Source organism: Acanthochromis polyacanthus, chromosome 1 (genome assembly GCF_021347895.1).
Source record: "Acanthochromis polyacanthus isolate Apoly-LR-REF ecotype Palm Island chromosome 1, KAUST_Apoly_ChrSc, whole genome shotgun sequence".
NCBI lineage: Eukaryota > Metazoa > Chordata > Actinopteri > Pomacentridae > Acanthochromis > Acanthochromis polyacanthus.
The window spans coordinates 37160001-37186773 of NC_067113.1; the positions used below are offsets into that span (position 1 = coordinate 37160001).

At 40.2% G+C, this 26773-nt stretch overlaps 2 protein-coding genes across 2 annotated transcripts in view; one reads left to right on the forward strand and one right to left on the reverse strand.

The window, feature by feature from the left end:
- The window catches only part of LOC110959949 (neuronal PAS domain-containing protein 3), a 394699-nt gene that overhangs the window by 352957 nt on the left and 14969 nt on the right, over window positions 1–26773 (forward strand). The gene's annotated exons all lie outside the window — the stretch shown is intronic.
- On the reverse strand, window positions 18711–20036 carry LOC127533779 (salivary glue protein Sgs-3-like). Its single transcript, XM_051947718.1, has one exon. The coding sequence runs from the start codon at window positions 19848–19850 to the stop codon at window positions 18786–18788; it is 1065 nt and encodes a 354-aa protein (XP_051803678.1). The 5' UTR covers window positions 19851–20036; the 3' UTR covers window positions 18711–18785.

The following is a 26773-nucleotide window of genomic DNA, read 5'->3' on the forward strand; positions in this document are numbered from 1 at the left end:
CAACAAGCAGAAGGAAAAGGTTCGTTAACGGAGAGTGATTAATGCTGGAGGATCAGTCAGAAGTCAGAGTTCAGCTTCTTCTGATGGACAACCTGAAGCTGCTCTGTCAGGTTAAAGTTAGAAATATGAACTAGAGTCTGTTAAATTCATGTAGAACACTCCTGAAGAGTTCAGGAACAAGAAAAGTCAAATAAATTCAGATTGTTTCTCAGTTCTAGACCACTACAACCAAAGAAAGACTTCAGGATGAACTGCAGGAGTTTAAATGTACGAAAAAGATTCTTAATCCGTCAACTGAGGAGCACAAACTTCTCTGATAATCTGAATCACAATATAAGTCAAATAAACTCAATTTTAAGATGAGATTAATTCTCGAAAAACTGAAGTTGTAGTTCTTCAAAGAAAACAATATCTGAGTATAAACATCAATGAGAATAAACTAAAATCAAACCTGCAGCTTATTCAGAGGATCAGAGCAGATAGAAACTAAACGGAGACTTTTGAGGTGAAAACGCTGGAAAACTGATTAGAGTGAAGAAAAACTGAAGCAGGAATGAGTCTGGATCAGAAAATAGACGGAGAGACGCAGGAAATCTGGATTTCATGAATCACCCAGATTCCTCTTCAGTTAGTCTACATCTACTAGACAGAACTCAGTTAGTCCGATTACTAGTATAGAACTCAGTTAGTCTACAGCTACGTAGCTAGACTCAGTTAGTTCGATCTACTAGGACTAGAACCTCAGTTAGTCTACACTACAGACTAGAACCTCAGTTAGTCCAGATGCTACTAGACTAGAACCTAGTTATCTACAGCATACTAGACTAGAACCTCAGTTGTTCAGAATTACTAGACTAGAAACTCAGTTAGTCTACAGCTATAGACTAGAACCTCAGTTAGTCAGATGTACTAGACTAGAACCTCAGTTAGTCTACAGCTACTAGACTAGACCTCAGTTAGATCAGATCTTCAGACTAGAACTTCAGTTAGTCTACAGCTACTAGAACTAGAACGTCAGTTAGCAGAATTACTAGACTAGAACCTCAGTTACTCTACATACTACTAGACTAGGAACCTTCAGTTAGTCCAGATCTACAGCAGGGACAGACCTCAGTTACTCAGATGTACTAGACTAAACTCAGTTAGTCTACACTACTAGACTAGAACCCAGTTAGTCCAGATCTACTAGACTAGAACCTCAGTTAGTCCAGATCTACAGCAGGGACTAGAACTTCATGTAACAGGTAACCTGGAGGCAGCAGGAGGAGGACGGGGTGGATGTCAGGTTTTATGAACCCAAAACTGTATTTTGAACACCTAAACTATTAACTAAACTCTCCTGGTTCCAGTCCTGGTCCTGGTTCTAGTTCTGTCTCCTGGTCTAGGTCTGGTTCTAGTTCTTGGTTCCACCCTGGTCCTGGTTCTAGTTCTGGTCTGGTTCCAGTCCTGGTTCTGCTCCTGCTCCTGGTCTAGGTCTGGTTCGGGTTCTAGCCCTGGTCCAGGAAACCGGATCCCTGAGCAGTATGGATGGATAACAGGAGGACGGTGATGGATGGGAAACGGGGTGGATGTCGGGTATAAAACACTAAACTGTCCTGATCCTGATTCTGGTCCTGGTCCTGGTAATCAGAGCGGGAGAACAGGATGGATGGACTAACAGAGATCACGGCTGATGGATGGAGGACGGCAGATCCCAGATGCTGAGGTTCAGAGGGGGATGATGAAAGAGGGAGCAAGAGGAGGAGAAGGAGGAGAGGCAGCTGCTCAGGAAACTTAATGACCTTCACCTCCTTCCTCCTCATCATCATCCCATCCTCCCCTTATCCTCTTCCTCACATCCCCTCCTCTCCTCCTCATCATCCTCCTTCTTCCTTCCTCTATCCCTCCTCCTTCTTCCTCATCATCCCTCCTTCTTCTTCCTTCATCATCCCTCCAATGCACATCATCATCCCTCCTTCCCTCCTCCTCAGTCATCCCTCCTTCCACCCTCCTCCTGTCATCTCACTCCCTCATCCTCGTTCTATTTCATTCCTCCTTCCTCTCTTCAGTCTCCTCCTTTCTGTTTCTATTGTCTCCTTCATTTTCTCTCCTTTTTCGTTCACTTTTATCTCATTTTTTACTTCTCTCTCCTATTTTTTCTTTTCATTTCTCCTCTCGTTTATTCATTTGTTTCCTCCTCATTTATTCTTCCCTACCTCCCTTTTCTGAATTATCTTCTCTTATTTTTTTTCTCTCATTCTTAATTTCTCACCTGCACTGAAAATTTTTTTCGTTAAAAACAAAAAAACCAACAAAACAAAAAAACTACTATTTATATCTAGGCAGCAAGGTGCCAGAAAAAAAAAATGTTAAAAAGGCATACTGAAATGTTCAAAACTGTAGAAATGGTGAAATAATTAAATATATAGTTTTGAATCATTTTCTTCAATCACAGTCTAAAAAAAAGTATTAATTTAGTTGTAAATTAGATCAAACTGGGAAAAAAAACTCTTTTAAAAAAACTGATATTATTGTTATGTTGGCAGCAAAGTGCCAAGAAAGAATCGTTTAAAATCGCTGGGAAATGAATGGTTTAAAAAGTTGTAAAAATGGTAAAAATAAAATATTAGTTTGGATTCATTTTCTTCAATTACAGAACTAGAAAGAGTATGGAATTTATGTTTTTTAACACTAACAGTAAAAAATAAAAAAGTCGCAACAAAAATCTGTATTTTAATAACATTTCCATCTCCATCTCCATCCCTCCATCTCCATTCTCCATCCCTTCTCCCTCCATTCCATCCCTCCATCTCCATCCCTCATCTCCATCTCCATCCCTCCATCTCCATCCCTCCATCTCCATCTCTCCATTCTCCATCTCCATCTCTCCATCTCCTCCCTCCATCTCCATCCCTCCAATCTCCATCTCCATCCTCCAATCTCCATCCCTCATCTCCAATCTCCATCCCTCCATCTCCATCCCTTCCATCTCCATCCCTCCATCTCCATCTCCATCCCTCATCTCCATCTCTCCATCTCCATCTCCATCCTTCCATCTCCATTCCTCATCTTCTCTGTCCCTCAGTAAACCTTTAGACTCTCTTTCTCTTCTTTTTTTTCCCTTTCTGGCCGACAGCACAGAACTGAATTGATTCTTCAACTCTGACAGCTTCCTCACCTTCCTCTTCTCTCCTCTTCCTTCATCCTCTAATTTTCTCCTTTTTCTCTGACATCTCTCTCATCCTCTCCTCCAGTTTCTGTCTTCCTTCCTCGTCTTCTTATATTTCTCTCCATCTCAACGTCGCTTAAATCTTCTTTCTGATTCCAGTTCTTCTAAATGTCGTTCCAGAAATGATTTCCTATCACGAATGAAAGGATCAGATGGAGGACGACAACAAGCTCAAGAACCAACCAGAAGATCAACCAGAGAACCAACCAGAAGATCTACTAGAGAACCAACCAAAGATTTACATGAGAACCAAACCAGGAAGATCAACCAAGAACCAAACCAGAAGATCTTAAGAGAACCAACCAGAAGATCTACTAGAGAACCAACCAGAAGATCAACCAGAGAACAACCAGAAGATCTACTAGAGAAACCAACCAGAGATCAACCAGAGACCAACCAGAAGGATCTACAGAGAACCAACCAGAAGATCAACCAGGAACCAACAGAAGATCAACCAAGAAACCAACCAGAAGAATTCAACCATGAGAACCAACAGAGAGATCAACCAGAGAACCAACCAGAAGATCAACCAGAGAACCAACAGGAATGCAACCAGAGAACCAACCAGAAGATCTACATAGAAACCACCAGGAAGATCAACCAGAGAACCAACAGAAGATCTACTAGAGAACCAACCAGAAAGATCAACCGGAATATTAGACCAACCTGCAGGAGGAAGTAAGTATAAGGCTATTCATTTTAAGGTGTATTGTTGTTTAGTTGTTTTTACAATATTTTCCTAGTTTGTTAAATTACAAAATAAAAACTAGAAAGTAGAAAAATAGCGTCACATAACTAGTTCCTCTCTTGTAACACTGCTGACCATAAAATACTTGTTTTATGGATTTAAATGAGCTAAAAATGATTCATATTTTTACCAGTTATGACATTTTTAAACTTTAATTAATTTACATACTCTTATTTTTTCTTTTAGCACCTCGGCTGCCAAAATTTACACTTATTTTACACTTTTTGAACTATCTGGTATCTCAGAGCCGTAGCAGAGACACGATGTTTGCATGAAGACATATAAACATTTGAAATTGAGTCTAACCAGAAACACAGACGGCACTCTGGAGCCAACACCGTTCAGCAAATAATAATCAGAATTAAATAAACTAAAACTCAGTGAATCTGGCAGGATTTTCAAGAAAATCAAAACTTTCCAAATAAAATTTTAAATTGATCGGTTTATTCTGAAGTCCTGAGACCAAGTTTTGCTCCTTTAAAACCTTAAAAACATGAAAATAATTCAAATGAATAAATATTATTAAATATGTTTATTTTCTAACTGAAACTGAAAGCTGCAGAAACAGGAGTCCAAGTACAGGACTTTAGCTCTGAAATGAAACACACACACACACACACACACACCACACACACAGACACAGCACACAGCAACACAGCAACACGACAGACACAGAACAACACAGACACACCAACACACAACACCACACACACACAACACACAGACACACACGACACACAACACACAACACACACAACACAACACCACCACAACACGACAACACACCAACACACACCACACACACACACACACATACACAACACCACCATCACCAACCACACACAGAACACACACACACACACAACACACACACACACACACAACCAAGTGGACGCCACTAACAGCAGCAACTCTGGCTGCTTGATGATCAAAGCAGGTCAGACACCGCTGAAAATAACACAACAACAAACACAACATACACACTCTCTCCCTCATTCTATTATAGATGAAACTTCTTCTTTCTTTCGTGTGTCTTTTCTTATTCTTTGATTTATTGTAGAGTTGAGAAATAAAAACCAGGACATTAAAAATAGGAAATCCCCGGTTACAGGAAAAACCTCTCACAAATAATAATAACAATAATAATAATAACAACAACAAACAATAATAATCTAATAAAAAAACTAGAGGAAATGGACAAATAAATCATAAAACAAATGTACGCAAAAATGTCAGAAAAATATTTAAATATTACTGGTAATATTTTGAAAATATTAAATTATATTCTTAAAAATATAAACACTTAATCATACAGTAAAATTGAATGAGGAACAGAATTTTTAAAAATAAATCCATGAAAAAAAATAAAACAGGATCAAAATTGATTAAAATATACCTGTTAAAAATTTAGAAACATAAAAAATGACAATAAATAATTCAGATATTAATTCATCTGTTGATCAACGAAGTTCACAACGGACTCGCGATTTCAAACCAGGACAACACCTGGAAGGGTTACCTGGGGGCTGTTCCTGTCTGCCTGTGTTAACAGTGGGTTTATCAGTGTCCGTGTGTGTGACTGAGTGTGTTTCTCTGCCAAGACTCCTGTTAGCTCCAGAAGGTACTGAATGTGAATATTGATGATTTGGATTCAGTCTCTCCTCCTCCCCCCTCCCCTCCTGTTGGTGTGTTGTCGTCAATAATCATACAAACAAAACACGAAACTGAGAACACACAAAGACACACAAAACAGCAACACTTCTAACAGGATCGAAGTCAGGAATCGAGGTTCAGAGTAGAAGGAGAACCATCAGAGGGGAACCAGAGAAAAGAGGGTCGGACCTGGACTGACCAAACCTCAGGCTGAGACCAAACAGAAGGAGGATTTACAGAATTCTATCTTCAGTTCTAGATAAATCAGAACATTGGATCCACCCTTCAGAGCAGCAAAGACCTCCAGAGAGACTGAGCTGGACCAAGCCGGGTCAACACACGACAACCAGGACCGTTACCGGGTCAGCTTACCGCGTCAACATGGAACCGTCACCGTCGAGCATAACCGGGTCACAGGGAAACCGTACCGGGCAGTTACCGGGTCACAGGAACCATACCGGATCAGTACCGGCGGTCTCAGAGTCAGAATCTGATGTGAAGTACCTTGTGTCTGGTCTGCGTTCTGTATGTTTTTAGGGATTTTCAAACGGTTAAGTTAAACTTTTTTTTTAAAGTTTTTATTGTGTAATAGCAAAACTGATAAAATCTCTGTAAATGAAAAAGCTAAATTTAATTTAGAAAATATTACACTTAAATTTGTTCTCCTTGTTATTTTGTTACAGGTGCAGTAGAACCTGAACCGCCTTGGATATTGCTGCTAAACTCAGTTAAATAAACAATAATAGGAAACTAAATATAAATAACAAATAAATCCCATTTCCTGTCTTCAGCAGCTGCAGTCCAGTTACGATCAGGAATCGCCAGAACCACGTTTTTATGGGTATAAAACGTTCTATGATCTACCGGACTCGATTGATTTCCTTCATCCATCTCGTGCGAGCAGGAACTAACAGCTTCCAAGGACTAATAGATAGATCGAGCAGATAAAGGCATATTACATTTCAGGAGTCCAATATGGACGAGGATCCGCGTTTACGTAAAGAACCTCCTCCTCAGTCTGGACCAGAGAATATAGAACCTGCGCAGAAGCTCATTTAAAAGTCCATCAGAAGTGTCAGGCAGATCCATACAACCATACCATAACCAGGCTTGCTGTCAGAGCCCAGAACGCAAGGAAACCAGCAGTAGGTTTTCCCATTAAAGTTGGACCACCATCAGTTATTTCCACATGAACCTCCATCAGACGTTCTCCTGCCTCCTATCTAGATGTGTCCATGAAGGAATAACTTAGGTTACCAGAACATAAAAGGAACCAGTGTAGTCTGTTCTCTAGGAGGTCCAGCAATCATATCCTATTCTTACATTTACCTTCCATCAACTAGAACCTTCAGCTGCTCAGACAGAACCCCAGGAAAACCAAAGAGGGTCACCTTAACAGAACCAGGCAACCTCCAATCAGTCTTCATCCTGACCATGGACCAGAGGAAACCAGAACTGTTAGTCTGAACAGGACAACATCCGTTATTCTCTACATGAGGCCTCCATCAGAGGCCAGGTCCTTACCAAGCAGGACTCTGGTCTACTGTTTCAGTCCAACTCAAACATCTTCTGAAGCTCACTGCACCAGCATTCTACAGAACATTCTGATGGTTCTTTTTGAAAATCTCCCACATTCTTTACTCAGCGTTTGTCCTGACATATTTTAGATATTTATGTTCTAGTTTTAGTCTATTCAAATCTCTCTTCAGTTCCGCAGTGGATTATGAAAACCACTGTTAGTTGTCCGCAGAAGATGGTAGTGTTCAGAGCTCATAAATAAATTCAGCTCTGTTGCTGATTAACGGCACGGTTTGGAGCAGGTTTCTTTTAAAAACCCTGAAGCATTTGGATCAAAAAACACCAAAAACAAGACAACAGGTATTCTTTCTGCAGTTCAAAAGACTTCTGTTTCAGAAATTAGAGGCTTAAATGTCCCCAAAGCTCCTCGTCCAGCTCGCTCACGTTCAGACCTTCTAACAGGTTCCTCACCTGAAGCATCAATAAACAAAAAACCAGAATAAATAAAACAACTGTTTGCTGCTTCATTAGAGCCAGAAGAAGAACCAGCAAGCCAATCAGAAACCAATTAAAAGTTAAGATCAAGACTGCACTCCAATCAGAACAAGGCAGGAAAATGGAGATGCAGTAGATGCAGTAGCTGCAGTAGCTGCAGTAGTTGCAGTAGTTGCAGTAGTTGCAGTAGCTGTAGAAGATGAAGTAGTTGCAGTAGCTGCAGTAGCTTCAGTAGTTGCAGTAGCTTCAGTAGTTGCAGTAGATGCAGTAGTTGCAGTAGATCCTGTAGCTGCAGTAGATGCAGTAGTTGCAGTAGTTGCAAAAGCTGCAGTAGTTGGAGTAGATGCAGTAGCTGCAGTAGTTGCAGTAGCTGCAGTTGTTGCAGTAGCTTCAGTAGATGCAGTAGTTGCAGTAGATCCAGTAGCTGCAGTTGCTGCAGTAGTTGCAGTAGCTGCAGAAGATGAAGTAGATGCAGTAGCTGCAGTAGCTTCAGTAGTTGCAGTAGATGCAGTAGTTGCAGTAGATCCAGTAGCTGCAGTAGATCCAGTAGTTGCAGTAGCTGCAGTACCTGCAGTAGCTGCAGTAGTTGCAGTAGCTTCAGGAGTTGCAGTAGCTGCAGTAGCTGCAGTCGATGCAGTAGTTGCAGTAGCTGCAGTAGCTGCAGTAGTTGCAGTAGTTGCAGTCGATGCAGTAGTTGCAGTAGTTGCAGTAGTTGCAGTAGCTGCAGTAGTTGCAGTCGATGCAGTCGATGCAGTAGATGCAGTAGCGGCAGTAGTTGCAGTAGTTGCAGTAGTTGCAGTAGCTTCAGTAGATGCAGTAGTTGCAGTCGATGCAGTAGTTGCAGTAGATGCAGTAGCTGCAGTCGATGCAGTAGTTGCAGTAGTTGCAGTAGCTTCAGTAGATGCAGTAGTTGCAGTCGATGCAGTAGCTGCAGTAGCTGCAGTAGTTGCAGTAGCTGCAGTAGTTGCAGTAGCTTCAGTAGTTGCAGTAGCTTCAGTAGATGCAGTAGCTGCAGTAGTTGCAGTAGCTGCAGTAGTGGCAGTAGCTGCAATAGATCCAGTAGCTGCAGTACCTGCAGTAGCTGCAGTCGATGCAGTAGCTGCAGTAGCTTCAGTAGTTGCAGTAGATGCAGTAGCTGCAGTAGATGCAGTAGTTGCAGTAGTTGGAGTAGATGCAGTAGCTGCAGTTGCTACAGTAGTTGCAGTAGTTGCAGTAGATCCAGTAGCTGCAGTAGTTGCAGTAGCTGCAGTAGTTGCAGTAGTTGCAGTAGCTGCAGAAGATGAAGTAGATGCAGTAGATGCAGTAGCTGCAGTAGCTTCAGTAGTTGCAGTAGCTGCAGTAGCTTCAGTAGTTGCAGTAGCTTCAGTAGTTGCAGTAGATGCAGTAGTTGCAGTAGATCCTGTAGCTGCAGTAGATGCAGTAGTTGCAGTAGTTGCAAAAGCTGCAGTCGATGCAGTAGTTGCAGTAGATGCAGTAGTTGCAGTAGTTGGAGTAGATGCAGTAGCTGCAGTAGTTGCAGTAGCTGCAGTTGTTGCAGTAGCTTCAGTAGATGCAGTAGTTGCAGTAGCTGCAGTAGATGCAGTAGTTGCAGTAGATCCAGTAGCTGCAGTTGCTGCAGTAGTTGCAGTAGCTGCAGAAGATGAAGTAGATGCAGTAGCTGCAGTAGCTTCAGTAGTTGCAGTAGATGCAGTAGTTGCAGTAGATCCAGTAGCTGCAGTAGATCCAGTAGTTGCAGTAGCTGCAGTACCTGCAGTAGCTGCAATAGTTGCAGTAGCTGCAGTTGATGCAGTAGTTGCAGTAGCTTCAGTAGTTGCAGTAGCTTCAGTAGTTGCAGTAGCTGCAGTAGCTTCAGTAGTTGCAGTAGCTGCAGTAACTGCAGTAGATTCAGTAGCTTCAGTCGTTGCAGTAGCTGCAGTACCTGCAGTAGTTGCAGTCGATGCAGTAGTTGCAGTAGTCGCTGCGGTAACTGCAATAGTTGCAGTCGTTGCAGTAGATGCAGTAGATGAAGTAAATGCAGTAGTTGCAGTAGTTGCAGTAGCTGCAGTAGTTGGAGTAGCTGCAGTAGTTGGAGTAGATGCAGTAGTTGCAGTAGTTGCAGTCGCTTCAGTGGTTGCAGTAGATGCAGTAGTTGCAGTAGCTGCAGAAGATGCAGTAGCTGCAGTAGAGGCAGTAGTTGCAGTAGATGCAGTAACTGCAGTAGATGCAGTAGTTGCAGTAGTTGCAGTAGCTGCAGTAGATCCAGTAGTTGCAGTCGCTGCAGAAGATGCAGTAGCTGCAGTAGAGGCAGTAGTTGCAGTAGATCCAGTAGTTGCAGTAGATGCAGTAGCTGCAGTCATTGCAGTAGCTGCAGTCTATGCAGTCTATACAGTAGATACAGTAGCTACAGTAGTTGCAGTAGCTGCAGTAGATCCAGTAGCTGCAGTAGATCCAGTAGTTGCAGTAGATCCAGTAGTTGCAGTAGCCGCAGTAACTGCAGTAGCTTCAGTAGTTGCAGTAGCTGCAGAAACTGCAGTAGATGCAGTTGATGCAGTAGTTGCAGTAGATCCAGTAGCTGCAGTACCTGCAGTAGCTGCAGTAGATCCAGTAGCTGCAGTAGATCCAGTAGTTGCAGTAGATCCAGTAGCTGCAGTAGATCCAGTAGCTGCAGTAGATCCAGTAGTTGCAGTAGCCGCAGTAACTGCAGTAGCTTCAGTAGTTGCAGTAGCTGCAGAAACTGCAGTAGATGCAGTTGATGCAGTAGTTGCAGTAGCTGCAGTAGCTTCAGTAGCTGCAGTAGATGCAGTAAATGCAGCAGCTGCAGTAGCTTCAGTAGTTGCAGTAGTTGCAGTAGCTGCAGTGGCTTCAGTAGATGCAGTAGCTTCAGTAGCTTCAGTAGTTGCAGTAGCTGCAGTAACTGCAGTAGATACAGTAGCTTCAGTAGTTGCAGTAGCTGCAGTACCTGCAGTAGTTGCAGTCGATGCAGTAGTTGCAGTAGTCGCTGCGGTAACTGCAATAGTTGCAGTAGTTGCAGTAGATGCAGTAGATGAAGTAAACGCAGTAGTTGCAGTAGTTGCAGTAGCTGCAGTAGTTGGAGTAGCTGCAGTGGTTGCAGTAGATGCAGTAGTTGCAGTAGCTGCAGAAGATGCAGTAGTTGCAGTAGTTGCAGTCGATGCAGTAGTTGCAGTAGTTGCAGTAGTTGCAGTAGCTGCAGTAGTTGCAGTCGATGCAGTCGATGCAGTAGATGCAGTAGCGGCAGTAGTTGCAGTAGTTGCAGTAGTTGCAGTAGCTTCAGTAGATGCAGTAGCTGCAGTAGAGGCAGTAGTTGCAGTAGATCCAGTAGTTGCAGTAGATGCAGTAGCTTCAGGAGTTGCAGTAGCTGCAGTCTATGCAGTCTATGCAGTAGATACAGTAGCTACAGTAGTTGCAGTAGCTGCAGTAGATCCAGTAGCTGCAGTACCTGCAGTAGCTGCAGTAGATCCAGTAGCTGCAGTAGATCCAGTAGTTGCAGTAGCCGCAGTAACTGCAGTAGCTTCAGTAGTTGCAGTAGCTGCAGTAGCTTCAGTAGTTGCAGTAGCTGCAGTAACTGCAGTAGATTCAGTAGCTTCAGTAGTTGCAGTAGCTGCAGTACCTGCAGTAGTTGCAGTCGATACAGTAGTTGCAGTAGTCGCTGCGGTAACTGCAATAGTTGCAGTAGTTGCAGTAGATGCAGTAGATGAAGTAAATGCAGTAGTTGCAGTAGTTGCAGTAGCTGCAGTAGTTGGAGTAGCTGCAGTAGTTGGAGTAGATGCAGTAGTTGCAGTAGTTGCAGTCGCTTCAGTGGTTGCAGTAGATGCAGTAGTTGCAGTAGCTGCAGAAGATGCAGTAGCTGCAGTAGAGGCAGTAGTTGCAGTAGATGCAGTAACTGCAGTAGATGCAGTAGTTGCAGTAGTTGCAGTAGCTGCAGTAGATCCAGTAGTTGCAGTCGCTGCAGAAGATGCAGTAGCTGCAGTAGAGGCAGTAGTTGCAGTAGATGCAGTAGTTGCAGTAGATGCAGTAGCTGCAGTCATTGCAGTAGCTGCAGTCTATGCAGTCTATGCAGTAGATACAGTAGCTACAGTAGTTGCAGTAGCTGCAGTAGATCCAGTAGCTGCAGTAGATCCAGTAGCTGCAGTAGATCCAGTAGCTGCAGTAGATCCAGTAGTTGCAGTAGCCGCAGTAACTGCAGTAGCTTCAGTAGTTGCAGTAGCTGCAGAAACTGCAGTAGATGCAGTTGATGCAGTAGTTGCAGTAGCTGCAGTAGCTTCAGTAGCTGCAGTAGATGCAGTAAATGCAGCAGCTGCAGTAGCTTCAGTAGTTGCAGTAGATGCAGTAGCTGCAGTGGCTTCAGTAGATGCAGTAGCTTCAGTAGCTTCAGTAGTTGCAGTAGCTTCAGTAGCTTCAGTAGTTGCAGTAGCTGCAGTAGCTTCAGTACATGCAGTAGATGCAGTAGTTGCAGTAGCTGCAGGAGATGCAGTACCTGCAGTAGTTTCATCAGGGTGAACAGCAGCTGCACCGTGTGACTGACACCAGCAGCTGCTTTTATTCATGAGAGTCTTTGACTCCTTTCAGCCATAATTAATAAACTCTGAGACGCCTGAAGCTTCCAGTGAAATATGAACCTTCCAGGAGAGTAATCAGATTACTGCTGCATTCACAACATGTTCTCAGTCCAGGAGAGTAATCAGATTACTGCTGCGGCCACAATGTGTTCTACTTTAGATCTGATCAGTCAATAATCAGCTCACTGGAAAAAGCTTCATTAATATTCAGCATTTTACAGACTTTCTTTGTTTGATTAAACTGCAGATATTGTTCAGTAAAGTCAGTGAAAAAGCCTGAATTTTAATGTAAAAAAACGCCTAAAACAAACAAAAAACGGTCTAAAACTGTATATAACGTCCAAACAAGAATTAGTTCTTTTACAACATTTGACTGTAAATTTGTACTGTGTTTAAACCAGAAAAATAATGTTCTTTTACATGTTTTTGGTGTTATTTCTAGGAGAAATTCACATGTATATATGGACTGAAACATAGAAGAAATAAACAGTAATTTTACAGATTTTTTCCTGTTTTGTCAAATTAAAAAAATCTGATAAAATATCTGAAAAAAATACATAAAGGTTGAATAGAAAAGCAACCAATGAACAGATCAAATCTACAAATAATGTTCACATTAAATCTCTATTTTTTATAAATATGTTCTTTTACAGTGTGTGGCTGTAAAATTGAACACAGCAAAAATACCGTTGTTTAACTGATACATGCCATTATTTAAAGAAAAAACTGTTCATTAATGGCTAAAAAATTGTGGATAATTTAATTATTTTCCAGGTTTTCTTGTTCTGTTCAATTACAGATAATCTCTAATATTAATTTACATACAGAGTGTAAAAAGGAGACAAATAGAACAAACTAAAGACCGTCCACATCAAAAATCAGTTTTTAAATGTTAATAGTATCTTATTTTATTTTACAAGATGTCACCGTTAAATTACACATCTCCTGATAAAATCATTATTTTATCGATATTCTTTAGTATTTTAAGTATTTTTTCCCGGTTATTTCCAGGTTTTAGTTTTCCAGATATCCAGGTCTCTATCTATATATTTTAATGTATTTTTTAGTTTTTCTTGTAATAAATTGGAGCAGCTGAACAGTTGTTTGATGTCAGCGTGATGCAACAGACTCACCTGGAAGAGACGACAGGTGAGACACAGCGAGCAGCTCTGTAGTTTACACACACACACACACACACACACACACACACACACACACACACACACACACACACACACACACACACACAAATGTATGCAGGTGCAGGAAAAGACAAACACACATCTGGCCTGTCGATCACCTTGGATCAGGAGACAGACGCTCTGTGTGTGTGTGTGTGTGTGTGTGTGTGTGTGTGTGTGTGTGTGTGTGTGTGTGTGTGTGTGTGTGTGTGTGTGTGTGTGTGTGTGTGTGTGTGTGTGTGTGTGTGTGTGTGTGTGACAGTCAGTCACCTTGCAGGTCTGCAGCTCACGGCTGAATGAATAAACATGACTGTCTGTCTCCATAAACTCTCAGCTCTACCACAAGCTGTGATCTATTCTATTCTATTCTGTCTTTTCTTTTCTATTCTATTCTGTCTTTTCTTTTCTATTCTATTCTGTCTTTTCTATTCTATTCTATTCTATTCTATAGTCTAGACATCTAAACATGATGATATTCAAAGTAACCAGACAGTGTATTAAACATGTAATAAAGTAAAGACAGTATAAAATGTATAAAACGTGTAACTAGAAGAACACTCAGAGGTCAGTCCTCCTTCAGAGCTGCTCATTCCTTTATACGTCACAAATGCAGCGTTTATATATTAGTTATAATTAGTCGGCTCCATTTAGTATAGATGAACCCACAAACATAATGACCTACTCTGAGTACAAGTGTGTGTTCTGCATGTGTACGTTATGAACGGATACCGGATCACATGACCTAAATATGTAGCCGGCGACTCAGAAACCCCCCCACAGTTTAATCAGCTGTTCCTTGGATCATTTCTGATGGATAAGTCCTGATAAGTCCTCAGAGGTGGATCTGTAGAAGGATCACAGTCAGCTGATGTAGTGTTCACTGGTTGTCATGGTTACAGTGACGCCGTGCTGCTATCTGGTCATGATACAGAAATCTTTAACCAATCCATGGATCCAGACTATAAGCTGCATCACTGCCAGAATCTGATCACTTGGTCCTTGTGACATTTCTGAGCTTCAGCAGAAACTATAAAATGTATTAAAGCTGTAATAATCTACAGACAGTATGAAGTCTATTGCTGACAGAGTTCCTCATGAAGCTGCAGATGTTTGGTTTCTTCATTGATGTGATTCTAACCTGAGGGAAACTTCTCACCTCTCTGAATTTAAAATGAATTTCTCGGTGTAGTTCACCTGAGGATTCTTCTTCTCATTCTTCTTCCTCTCCTTCTTTTCTTCTTCTCCTTCCCCTCCTCCTCTTTCTCCTCCTTTCCTTTCGTTTCCATCCTTTCTCCTGACTTCTTTCTGATTGGAGCAGAACTTGATCTCTAACTTTTAATTGCTTTCTGATTCGCCGCCGGTCCACTCTAATGAAGCAGCAGCAGCTTGATTTTATTTATTCTGTTTCTGGTTTCATTTGATCTTCAGGTCAGGAACATGTCTGAAGGTCTGACGGTGAGGAGCTTTGGGGACATTTAGCCTCTAATTTACTGAAAACACCAGTCTTTGAACTGCAGAATGAGTCTCAGTTTGTTTGTTTTTGGTGTTTGATCCAAATCTTCAGGGTTTTTAGAAGATCTGCTCCAGACCTGCTGTTAATCACACGGAGCTGGATTTATTTATGAGCTTCTAAAACATCTCGGTTCTGGATAATAAATGGTTTTATCACTGAAGTGGAGTGAGAAAACAGAAAAATATACAAAATATGAGACAAAACCTGAGTAAAGACGGTGAAATATTTAAAAAAAGAACATCAGAAACAGGCTGGAATGTTCTGCAGATTCTGGTCCAGGAGAGCTTCAGAAGATGTTTGTGTTGGACTGAAACAGTAGAACCAGGATCCTGCTGGTTCTGAAGCTCCTCTGGAGGACTTCAGGAGGAACTGAGGATGAATGAGGAGACAGAAGGTCAGAAGGTCCAAATGGGACTGAAAAGTCTCAGATCAGCTGCTGACTGATGTTTGGAAACCACTTCCTGTACCAGAAACATCAGCCTGGTTCCTCTGGTTCTGGTCCAGTTCCTTCATGGAAACATTCAGGATAGGACCAGGAGAACATCTGATGGAGGTTCATGTAAAATAATGGATGCTAGTTCTGTAGATGGACCCTCCTGGTTTCTCTGGTTCGGTCTGGAAGCAGCTGGAGGTTCTGGCTGATGGATCCGCTGCAGCTTTTATGGACTCTTTAATGATCTTCTGCAGGTTTTACTGGTCCAGACTGAGGAGGTTTTAGTTAAAGCAGATCCTGAAGGACTCTGTTGTTCTTCTGCTGATGGATGGAAAAGATCAAAGTCAGTAGAATCTGTTCAGTCTGTTTATTACCGCTGGTTCTGATTCCTGACCTTTAACTGGACTGAAACTGCTGAAGACAGAAACAGCATTTATTTATTATTTATTGTTTATTTAATTATTGCTTCTTTCTGATTTCAGCAGCAGAGTTCAGTTCTACTGCAGCGGAAAAATAAACACTTTCACTGTAATTTTCTTCAATAATTTATTTTTGTTTTGCAGATTTTCTCAGTTTTCTTAAATTCCAAAAAAAAAAAAAAAGTTTAACTCCACAAGTTGAACCCTAAAAGCACCAGACCAGAACCAGAACAAAGTCCACATCAGTGTATTACTCTGAGACCCGGTACTGATCTGGTACTGACCTGGTACTGACCCGGTACTGATCTGGTACTGACCCGGTACTGACCTGGTACTGATCCGGTACTGACCTGGTACTGACCCGGTACTGATCCGGTACTGACCCGGTACTGATCCGGTACTGATCCGGTACTGACCTGATACTGACCTGGTACTGACCTGGTACTGATCCGGTACTGATCTGGTACTGATCCGGTACTGACCTGGTACTGATCCGGTACTGATCCGGTACTGATCCGGTACTGACCTGGTACTGACCCGGTACTGATCTGGTGCTGATCTGGTACTGACCCGGTACTGATCTGGTACTGACCCGGTACTGACCCGGTACTGATCTGGTGCTGACCCGGTACTGACCCGGTACTGATCTGGTACTGACCCGGTACTGATCTGGTACTGACCCGGTACTGACCCGGTACTGATCTGGTGCTGATCTGGTACTGACCCGGTACTGATCTGGTACTGACCCGGTACTGACCCGGTACTGATCTGGTACTGACCCGGTACTGATCTGGTACTGACCCGGTACTGATCCGGTACTGATCCGGTACTGATCCGGTACTGATCCGGTACGGTCCTGATGTGACCCGGCTCAGTCCAGCTCGGTTCTCTGGAGGTGTTTGCTGCTCTGAGGTGGATCGTGGTTCTGATCTGCTGCTGAACTGTTAGCAGATAGACGTTCTGTTAACCTTTCTTCTGTTGGTCCTCAGTCTGAGGTTCTGGTCTCTGTTCCTCTCTGATGGTTCTCCTTCTGAACTCTGAACCTAATTCTGATCCTGTCTGGGAGGGTTTGCTGTTTGTGTGTTTCTCAGTTCTGGTGTTTTTGTTTGTGATGATTATTGACAACAACAACAACAACATCAGTTATTCACACTCAGTAGCTTTGGACAGCAAAGAGTCTGACAGAATAACACAATAAAGCACACACCTGTGACACACACATTAATCCAACGCCGCATTAACACACACTCCCTCCAGGTGAGCCATCCAGGTGTTTCCTGGTTCAGTCTGAGTCGTTCTGATCAACAGATGAATTAATGGAAATAAATAATCGTCCTTCAAACGTTAAACTGGGACCGACAATAATAATATCAGTAGTAATTCTAATAATAAAAATAACAATATAAATATAAATTATATTAATACAAAATAAATATAATAATCAGATATTAGATTTTATTCGATTATTATATGTTTTGGTTCCTCCTTATCCCAAATAATAATAGAAATCTAAAATGCAGCCGAAGCTCAGGAGGTTTATCTGGATTATTTTTAAATTATGTTTTCTAAAATATTTTAATAGGTTATATTTTAATTATTTTTGATCATGTTTTTATATTTTTTGATTGAAAGAAATCTGTTCCTCATATTTTACTGTAGATTTAGAAGGTTTTAATATTTTTAAAATGTTATTTTATGAGTGTTTAAATATTTTCTGACATTTTTGCTACATTTTATTTTATGATTATTTGTAAAATTGTTGTTTTAAAATATTTTTGATTTTTATATTTTTCCATTTTTTGGATAAATTTTAAAATATTTTTTCATATTAACGTTTATTTGTACATTTGTGTGTGTGTGTGTGTTACTGTGTGCGTGTGTGTGTGTGTGTGCGTGTGTGTGTTACTGTGTGTGTGTGTGTGTTACTGTGTGTGTGTGTGTGTGTGTGTGTGTGTGTTACTGTGTGTGTGTGTGTGTGTGTGTGTGTGTGTGTGTGTGTGTGTTACTGTGTGTGTGTGTGTGTGTGTGTGTGTGTGTGTGTGTGTGTTATAGTGTGTGTGTGTTACTGTGTGTGTGTGTGTGTGTGTATCTGTTCTTGTACTTGCTCCATGGTGAGGACCATTTTCTGCATTTAACTATCAAAGTGAGGACATTTTTACAAAGTGAGGACACTTTGGCCGGTCCTCACTTTGAAACAGCCATGTTTGAGGGTGAAGACTTGTTTTTAGAGAACAGGTATGAATTGAGGTTTGGTTAGGGTTAGGGTAAGGATTAAGTTTAGGCAATCAGTTGTGATAGTTAAGGTTAGGGTAAGGCTCTAGGAAATGCATTACGCCTATGGATGTCCTCACTAAGATTTGATTACTGTGTGTGTGTTACTGTATGTGTGTGTCTGTGTGTGTGTTACTGTGTGTGTGTGTGTGTGTGTGTGTGTGTGTGTTACTGTGTGTGTGTTACTGTGTGTGTGTGTGTGTGTGTGTGTGTGTGTTACTGTGTGTGTGTGTGTGTTACTGTGTGTGTGTGTTACTGTGTGTGTGTTACTGTGTGTGTGTGTGTGTTACTGTGTGTGTGTGTGTGTGTGTGTGTGTGTTACTGTGTGTGTGTGTGTTACTGTGTGTGTGTGTGTTACTGTGTGTGTGTGTTACTGTGTGTGTGTGTGTGTGTGTGTGTGTGTGTGTGTGTGTGTGTGTGTGTGTTACTGTGTGTGTGTGTGTGTGTGTGTTACTGTGTGTGTGTTACTGTGTGTGTGTGTTACTGTGTGTTACTGTGTGTGTGTGTTACTGTGTGTTTTATTACAGAGCTAAAGTCTGTAACTGTGGACTTTCTACTGAGATCTGTTTGTTTCTGCAGCTTCAGTTTCAGTCAGAAAATAAACATATTTAATATATTCATTAATTTTAAACTTATTTTCATGTTTTCAGGGTTTTTAAGGACAAATTTGGTTTCAGGACTTGAGATTAAACTGATAAAATATTTAAAACTGATTTGGAAAGTTTTGCTTTCCTTTGAAAGTTGGAAGTAGGTTTCTCCTGAAGCTCCTACATCTCCTCATCCATCATCCTCATCTGGTTGTTTCTCTGTTAGATCTTCTGGTTGTTTCTCTGTTAGATCTTCTGGTTGTTTCTCTGTTAGATCTTCTGGTTGGTTCTCTGTTAGATCTTCTGGTTGGTTCTCTGGTAGATCTTCTGGTCGGTGCTCTGTTAGATCTTCTGGTTGGTTCTCTGTTAGATCTTCTGGTCGGTTCTCTGGTAGATCTTCTGGTTGGTTCTCTGTTAGATCTTCTGGTCGGTTCTCTGGTAGATCTTCTGGTTGGTTCTCTGTTAGATCTTCTGGTTGTTTCTCTGTTAGATCTTCTGGTTAGTTCTCTGGTAGATCTTCTGGTTGGTTCTCTGTTAGATCTTCTGGTTGGTTCTCTGGTAGATCTTCTGGTTGGTTCTCTGTTAGATCTTCTGGTTGGTTCTCTGTTAGATCTTTTGGTTAGTTCTCTGGTAGATCTTCTGGTTGGTTCTCTGTTAGATCTTCTGGTTGTTTCTCTGATAGATCTTCTGGTTGGTTCTCTGTTAGATCTTCTGGTCGGTTCTCTGGTAGATCTTCTCGTTGGTGCTCTGGTTGGTTCTCTGTTAGATCTTCTGGTTGGTTCTCTGTTAGATCTTCTGGTTGGTTCTCTGTTAGATCTTCTGGTCGGTTCTCTGGTAGATCTTCTGGTCGGTGCTCTGGTAGATCTTCTGGTTGGTGCTCTGGTTGGTTCTCTGTTAGATCTTCTGGTTGGTTCTCTGGTAGATCTTCTGGTTGGTTCTCTGTTAGATCTTCTGGTTGTTTCTCTGTTAGATCTTCTGGTTAGTTCTCTGGTAGATCTTCTGGTTGGTTCTCTGTTAGATCTTCTGGTTGGTGCTCTGGTTGGTTCTCTGGTAGATCTTCTGGTTAATTCTCTGGTAGATCTTCTGGTTGTTTCTCTGGTAGATCTTCTGGTTGGTGCTCTGGTTGGTTCTCTGTTAGATCTTCTGGTTGGTTCTCTGGTAGATCTTCTGGTTGGTTCTCTGGTAGATCTTCTGGTTGTTTCTCTGGTAGATCTTCTGGTTAGTTCTCTGGTAGATCTTCTGGTTCTTGAGCTGCTCTCGTCCTCCATCTGATCCTTTCACTCTCCAGCGTTTAATAAGAATAGCTGATAAGAATAGTTTCTGGAACGATGTTTAGAAGAACTAGAACCTTCAGGGTGGAGAGAAAACAGAAGATGAGGAAAGAGGACAGGAAAGTGGAGGAGAGGAATGAGAGGGATGGAGGAGGAGGAGGAGAGGAAGAGGAGGATTGAGGAGGAGAGGAGAGAAAGAGGAGGATGGAGGAGAGAAGGAGGAGGATGGAAGAGGCTGTCAGAGGAAGAATCATTCGGTCTGTTGGCTGTCGGCCAGAAAAAGAAAAAGAGAGAAAGAGACGTCTGAAGGTTACTGAGGGACAAAGAGAGGATGGAGGGATGAAAATGGAGGGATGAAGATGGAGGGATGAAATTGGAGGGATGAAGATGGAGGGATGAAGATGGAGGGATGAAGATGGAGGGATGTAAACAGTCTCCAGTAATTTAGAGTCTCTGAAGCTGCAGCTTTAAACCACTAATACTCAATTAGTGTGTTAGTGTGTGTGTTATATAGTGTGTATTTTATATGAGTGTGTGTTATATAGTGTGTATTTTATATAATGAGTGTGTGTTATATAGTGTGTATTTTATATGAGTGTGTGTTATATAGTGTGTATTTTATATGAGTGTGTGTGTTATATAGTGTGTATTTTATATGAGTGTGTGTGTTATATAGTGTGTATTTTATATAATGAGTGTGTGTTATATAGTGTGTATTTTATATGAGTGTGTGTGTTATATAGTGTGTATTTTATATAATGAGTGTGTGTGTTATATAGTGTGTATTTTATATAATGAGTGTGTGTTATATAGTGTGTATTTTATATGAGTGTGTGTGTTATATAGTGTGTTTTTTATATAATGAGTGTGTGTGTTATATAGTGTGTATTTTATATAATGAGTGTGTGTGTTATATAGTGTGTATTTTATATAATGAGTGTGTGTTGGTGATGTGGGTTCTTTAATGAAGGACTGCTGCTAATTTCAGAGTTAAACTGAAACTGTTCCAGTGAACCAGGAGGAGGAGTAAAAAGGAGGAGTCCAGTGTATAAATGACCAATAATATTAATATTATTATTAATAATAATATGTCTCCTCTCTGCTGTAAATCTTCATAAATAGTTATTTGAACCTCAGTCCTTTATGTGTTCTCAGAATAAAAAACATAAAATCTCTAAAACTCAAAATGTTTCCATCATGAGTCCAGATTTGTCCAAAACTTTCTCCAATATAACATTAAATGTCATTTTACAGTGAAATGTTAATCAAATACAGATTTTTGATGCAGACTTTTTTATTTTTACTGTTAGTTTTACACATAAATTAAAGCTTTTTGTAGTCTGTAATTTAAGAAAATGATTCAAAAACTATTTTATTTTACCATTTTTACAGTTTTGATTTGTTCCTTTTACACAAACATGATATTCTGCTGTAGTCGTCTGTGATTTAAGAAAACATTCATTTTTGCCATTTTTTGAACATTTCAGCATCCTTTTTTTAACTTTTTCCCCTGGCACCTTCAGATCATAATAGTAATTTCTTGTTTTGTTTGTTTTTTGTTTTTTTCTTTATACAAATTTCTTTTTACAGTGCAGCTGAGAAAATTAAGAGAAAAAACAAAGAGAAGAATAAATTAAGAAAAAAGGAGTGAAGAGAAGAATAAAGAGGAGGAAACAAAAAGGATAAAGGAGAGAAGAAGTGAAAAGAAAAATAGAGGAGAAAGTAAAAAATAAGATAAAGTGAACGAAAAGGAGAGAAAACTAAGGAGGAGAAAAAAAAAGGAGGAGGTCAGAGGAGGTGAAGGTGAAGATGATTAAAGTTTCCTGAGCAGATGCCGCCTCCTTCTCCTCCTCTTGCTTCCCTCTTTCATCATCCCCCCTCTGAACCTCAGCATCTGGGACCTGCCGTCCTCCATCCATCAGCCGGATCTGCCATAGTCCATCCATCCTGCTCAGAGGAGAAGATGACTAGGACCAGGACTAGAACCAGGACTAGGACCAGGACTAGAACCAGAACCAGGACTAGAACCAGGACTAGAACCAGGACTAGAACCAGAACCAGGACTAGAACCAGGACTAGAACCAGGACCAGGACTAGAACCAGAACCAGGACAGTTTAGTTTCAGTTCAGGTGGATGTGGGGTTTTATTAACTCAGTTCTTGCTGAGTAACAGAAGTAAAATAGTAATCTTAACTTTAACTCATGATTTATTTGACTTTTCTTGTGGTGTGACTCAGATTATCGGTGAAGTTTCTCCTCAGTTAGTTGGATTTAAGAATCTTTTCATACGTTTAAACTCCTGCAGTTCATCCTGAAGTCTTCGTGTTCGATCTCAGCGGTCCAGAACTGAGAAATAATCTTCTTTAATTGACTTTACTTGAATTTTCTTGTGGTGTGACTCAGATTACTGGTGAAGCTTCTCCTCCTTACTTTGACATCACTGGATACAACAATCTGTTCACAAGTTTAAACTCCTGCAGTTCATCCTGAAGTCTTTCTTTGGTTGTAGTGGTCTAGAACTGAGAAACAATCTGAATTTATTTGACTTTTCTTGTTCCTGAACTCTTCAGGAGTGTTCTACATGAATTTAACAGACTCTAGTTCATATTTCTAACTTTAACCTGACAGAGCAGCTTCAGGTTGTCCATCAGAAGAAGCTGAACTCTGACTTCTGACTGATCCTCCAGCATTAATCACTCTCCGTTAACGAACCTTTTCCTTCTGCTTGTTGTGTTTTTATTAATGCTGCAGTAATTTGCCGCCTGCATCCGTACACGTCCCGTCGCGTTATTAATCCGTGTTCCTATTCATCTTTAGTAATTAATACTCTCAGCTCATATCCATAAAAATCACATTATTACCCCATAATGTTCATTATCATATTCGTCACATGAGCTGGCCTTAATTGTTGCGCATTAATGAATGAAAGTTTCCTCCGGAGCAGATAACCACCACGTGAAATGAAACCAACGGATGTCTGGAAGCTAAAAGACGCCATAAATATTCAGAGAACAAATGGTGGCAGGAATTTAAATATATATGTGTGTGTTTGACTAAAGAGGGATTTAATTAGAGACGCGTAATTATTCAGCGTAAATATAGTTAATAATTTAATGAACAAAGTATGAACCTAAATATATGCTTGTACAGGCAGGATGTTATGGAAACATAGTGGAGAAGAGGGGACTTTTATCTGGAACAAATGAAGAAAAAACACGTTAAACAGGAATAATATGCGATGATAAACTCAGTAATGAAGCTTGTCTGTGAAAATAAAATGAGACGAGATAAGACAAAGAAATGTGACCGAAAAGCAAAATAACAAAGAAAATTAGAAGAAAAATACCAATATAGTCTCCCATAAACAATTAATTTAGTTTATAATATATATTATATAAAATAATTGGACATATTTTGTATAATAAGAAATTAAATAATGTAATCGCAAATATTGTTATTTTTCAAAAGACAACATATGTAAAATAATTGATTTAAATATTATAAATATATTTATAGTATAGTTCATATGTTCTAAATATGTTTAGAATAATAAAATACTACTACTAATAAATATATTATGACTTTATATCATATATATATATAAACATCAAATAATTGTACATATTATGTATAATTCTAAATAAAAATATTCAATTGTAATTAATGTATTTATTTTTTAAAAAGACGATGTGTGTAAATCTAACAGTTATAAGTTTTAGTGTATTTTATATCTTATGTCTTCGTTCTACTTGTTGTTAAAGTCAATATTTGTCGTTTTCTTCTTCCTCTGATCCTCTGGTTTTAATTCACAGAAGATGTTCTGAACTCATAAATGACACGTGACTTTATATAGTTATATGTTATGTTTCTGTGGATTATTTCTGCATTTTGTTTGGTTTAGTCCACCTTAAAAACCTCAGATCTGTGATTCACAAACTGCTGTTATTAAAAGTTTAACTCCAGTTTTAGTCCATCACTTTGAGTCTTTCTGCTGGTTTTCTTTCTGTTCTGGTTCATTCTGCGTCTGTCGGTCAGTTTGAATCTATTTCTGCTCATTTAGAGTCTCGTTGGCAGTTTGTCTCTGTCATCATTAAGCGTCTCGTATTTCTTGATTTTTTTATTTGTACGTCTAGTTTTTAAGCCACGCTGCATCAAACTTTAATGTAGTTCATTTTAATCACATGATCAGTTCAAGAACCATCAGAAAGTTAAACTTAGTCGCAGCACATGTATTAGGAATAAAAAGGCTACATAAATGTGGCTATGAATGATATATGAACAAATGGCTCAACCTGTCCTTTATTTTGTAAATTTAAACACATATTTATTGAAAACTGCCATTTAAAGGTGAAAGTTTAAATCAACAAATGTTGCCATTAAGTTTCCCAGTTTATTGCTTACATTTTTATGACACAATTTGTGAATTTTTTAATTTAAATATGCAAATATTGTATTATATCTGTAAAAAAAAGCCTGAACTTTCATTAAAAACTTTCTAGAGCAAAAATCTGAACGTCCAATAAAACCAGCTTCAAAAAAAAGAAAAAGTTAAACATTCATGGATAGTTTCTGGATTTACAGTTTCTGGCTGATTAATGACGTCATTTAGGAATTTAGGCTCCTCCTCCTTCTTCTTTTAAACCTGAACATAAACTCTGTCTGTGGTTTAAAAGTTTTAACAGGTCAATGTATTTCCTGTTAAAATAAATCAGACAAACAGTCACTGATTCAGACTCAATCAAAGAACAGATCAGTACAAACACAACAAACATAACAACAAACACAACAAACACACAACAACAAACACAACAAACACACAACAACAAACACAACAAACACACAACAACAAACACAACAAACACAACAACAAACACAAAACAACAAACACAACAAACACAACAACAAACACAAAAACAAACACACAACAACAAACACAACAACAAACAACAACAAACACAACAACAAACAACAACAAATACACAACACACACAAAACAAACATACAACAAACACAAAACAAACATACAACAAGCACAACAACAAATACAACAAACACACAACAAACACAACAAACACACAACAAACACAAAACAAACATACAACAAGCACAACAACAAACACAACAAACACACAACAAACACAACAAACACACAACAAACACACAACTAAACATCTCAGCAGCTTTTAATCTGTCATTCTTGGATTTCTTTCATCTCATTGTTATGATTCAATTCAATTCAATTCAATTCAATTCAATTCAATTCAATTCAATTCAATTCAATTCAATTTTATTTATATAGCGTCAATTACAGTCAAATCGTCTCAAGACGCTTTACAGAACCCATATGCCTGACCCCCAGAGCAAGCCCAAAGGCGACAGTGGCAAGGAAAAACACCCTTTTAACAGGGAAGAAACCTCGAGCAGAACCCGGCTCTAAATAGGGGGGACCCATCTGCCTGCTGGCCGGGCGGGTTGAGAAGGACAGAAGAGGGCAAGGGGGAGGGATGGGAGAAGAGGGAGGGGTGAGAAAGCAAGGAAAACACAACACACATTTGAATACATGCATGACAGGATATGTGACACAGACAAAGTATAAGCTAACATTGAAAACTGACTCATAGTTTACTCTTATGATGTACGGCTCTGACATTAAACATACTCCTTATATAGCTAGCAGTAAAATTCAAACAGTATGTAAGTTAGCATAACAGTATATTGAAGGCGATGCAGAGTTGACTCGTGGAAAAAGGGAATTGGAAGCAGAGGGCTGGTGGAAGGTCAGTAGCAGCATCCCACAGTGGACATGGTGGAGACTGGACCAGCTGGTGGAACATCGACCGCAGATCTGAAGCATCCAGCTCTGGGACCAGGGACACTCGGAGAAATAGCACAGGGGGAAACAGAGTGAATGTACTGCAATAACGGTATACATATTAAATGTAAAGGTAGATAGAGAAGGGCTCAGTGCGTCAAGAAAAGTCCCCCAGCAGCCTAGGCCTATAGCAGCATGACTAGGGGCAGAACGAAGGGACGTCCAAGAGGGGGTCAGCTGTACAATGAAGACACAAGCCGAACCTCTGTGGGTCACCCAGTCAGCCCCAACTATAAGATTTGTCAAAAAGGAACGCTTTAAGCCTGGTCTTAAAAATAGAGAGGGTGTCTGCCTCCCGAACCCAAACTGGGAGCAGGTTCCACAGGAGAGGCGCCTGATAACTGAAGGCTCTGCCTCCCATTCTACTTTTAGAAATTCTAGGAACAACAAGTAAGCCTGCAGTTTGAGAGCGAAGAGTTCTACTAGGATAATAAGGTACTATCAGATCTTTAAGATATGATGGAGATTGGTTATTAAGAGCTTTATATGTCAGAAGAAGGATTTTAAATTCTATTCTGGATTTAACAGGAAGCCAGTGAAGAGAAGCAAGTATAGGGGAAATATGATCTCTTTTGCTAACTCCTGTCAGTACTCTCGCAGCAGCGTTTTGGATCAACTGTAGATGTTTGAGAGAGCTATTTGGACAACCCGATAATAAGGAATTGCAATAGTCAAGCCTGGAAGTAACAAAAGCATGAACTAATTTTTCTGCATCACTCTGAGACAGAATGTTCCTGATTTTTACAATATTACGCAGGTGAAAAAAGGAAGTCCTACAGACTTGCTTTATGTGTGAGTTAAAGGACATGTCCTGGTCAAAAATAACTCCAAGATTCCTCACAGTAGTACTGGAGGCCAATGTGATGCCATCCAGAGTAACTATTTGCTTTGAAAGCGAGTTTCTAAGATGTTTGGGGCCAAATACAATGACTTCAGTTTTGTCTGAATTTAGCAGTAGGAAGTTAAAAGTCATCCAGGTTTTAATGTCCTTAAGACAATCTTGCAGTCTAGCTAACTGATCAGTTTCATCTGGCTTCATAGATAAATA

What these genes read in the sequence shown, in the direction of transcription:
- LOC127533779 (XM_051947718.1), bottom strand. Translation starts at nt 19,850, where the DNA reads ATGGAGGACGAGAGCAGCTCAAGAACCAGAAGATCTACCAGAGAACTA.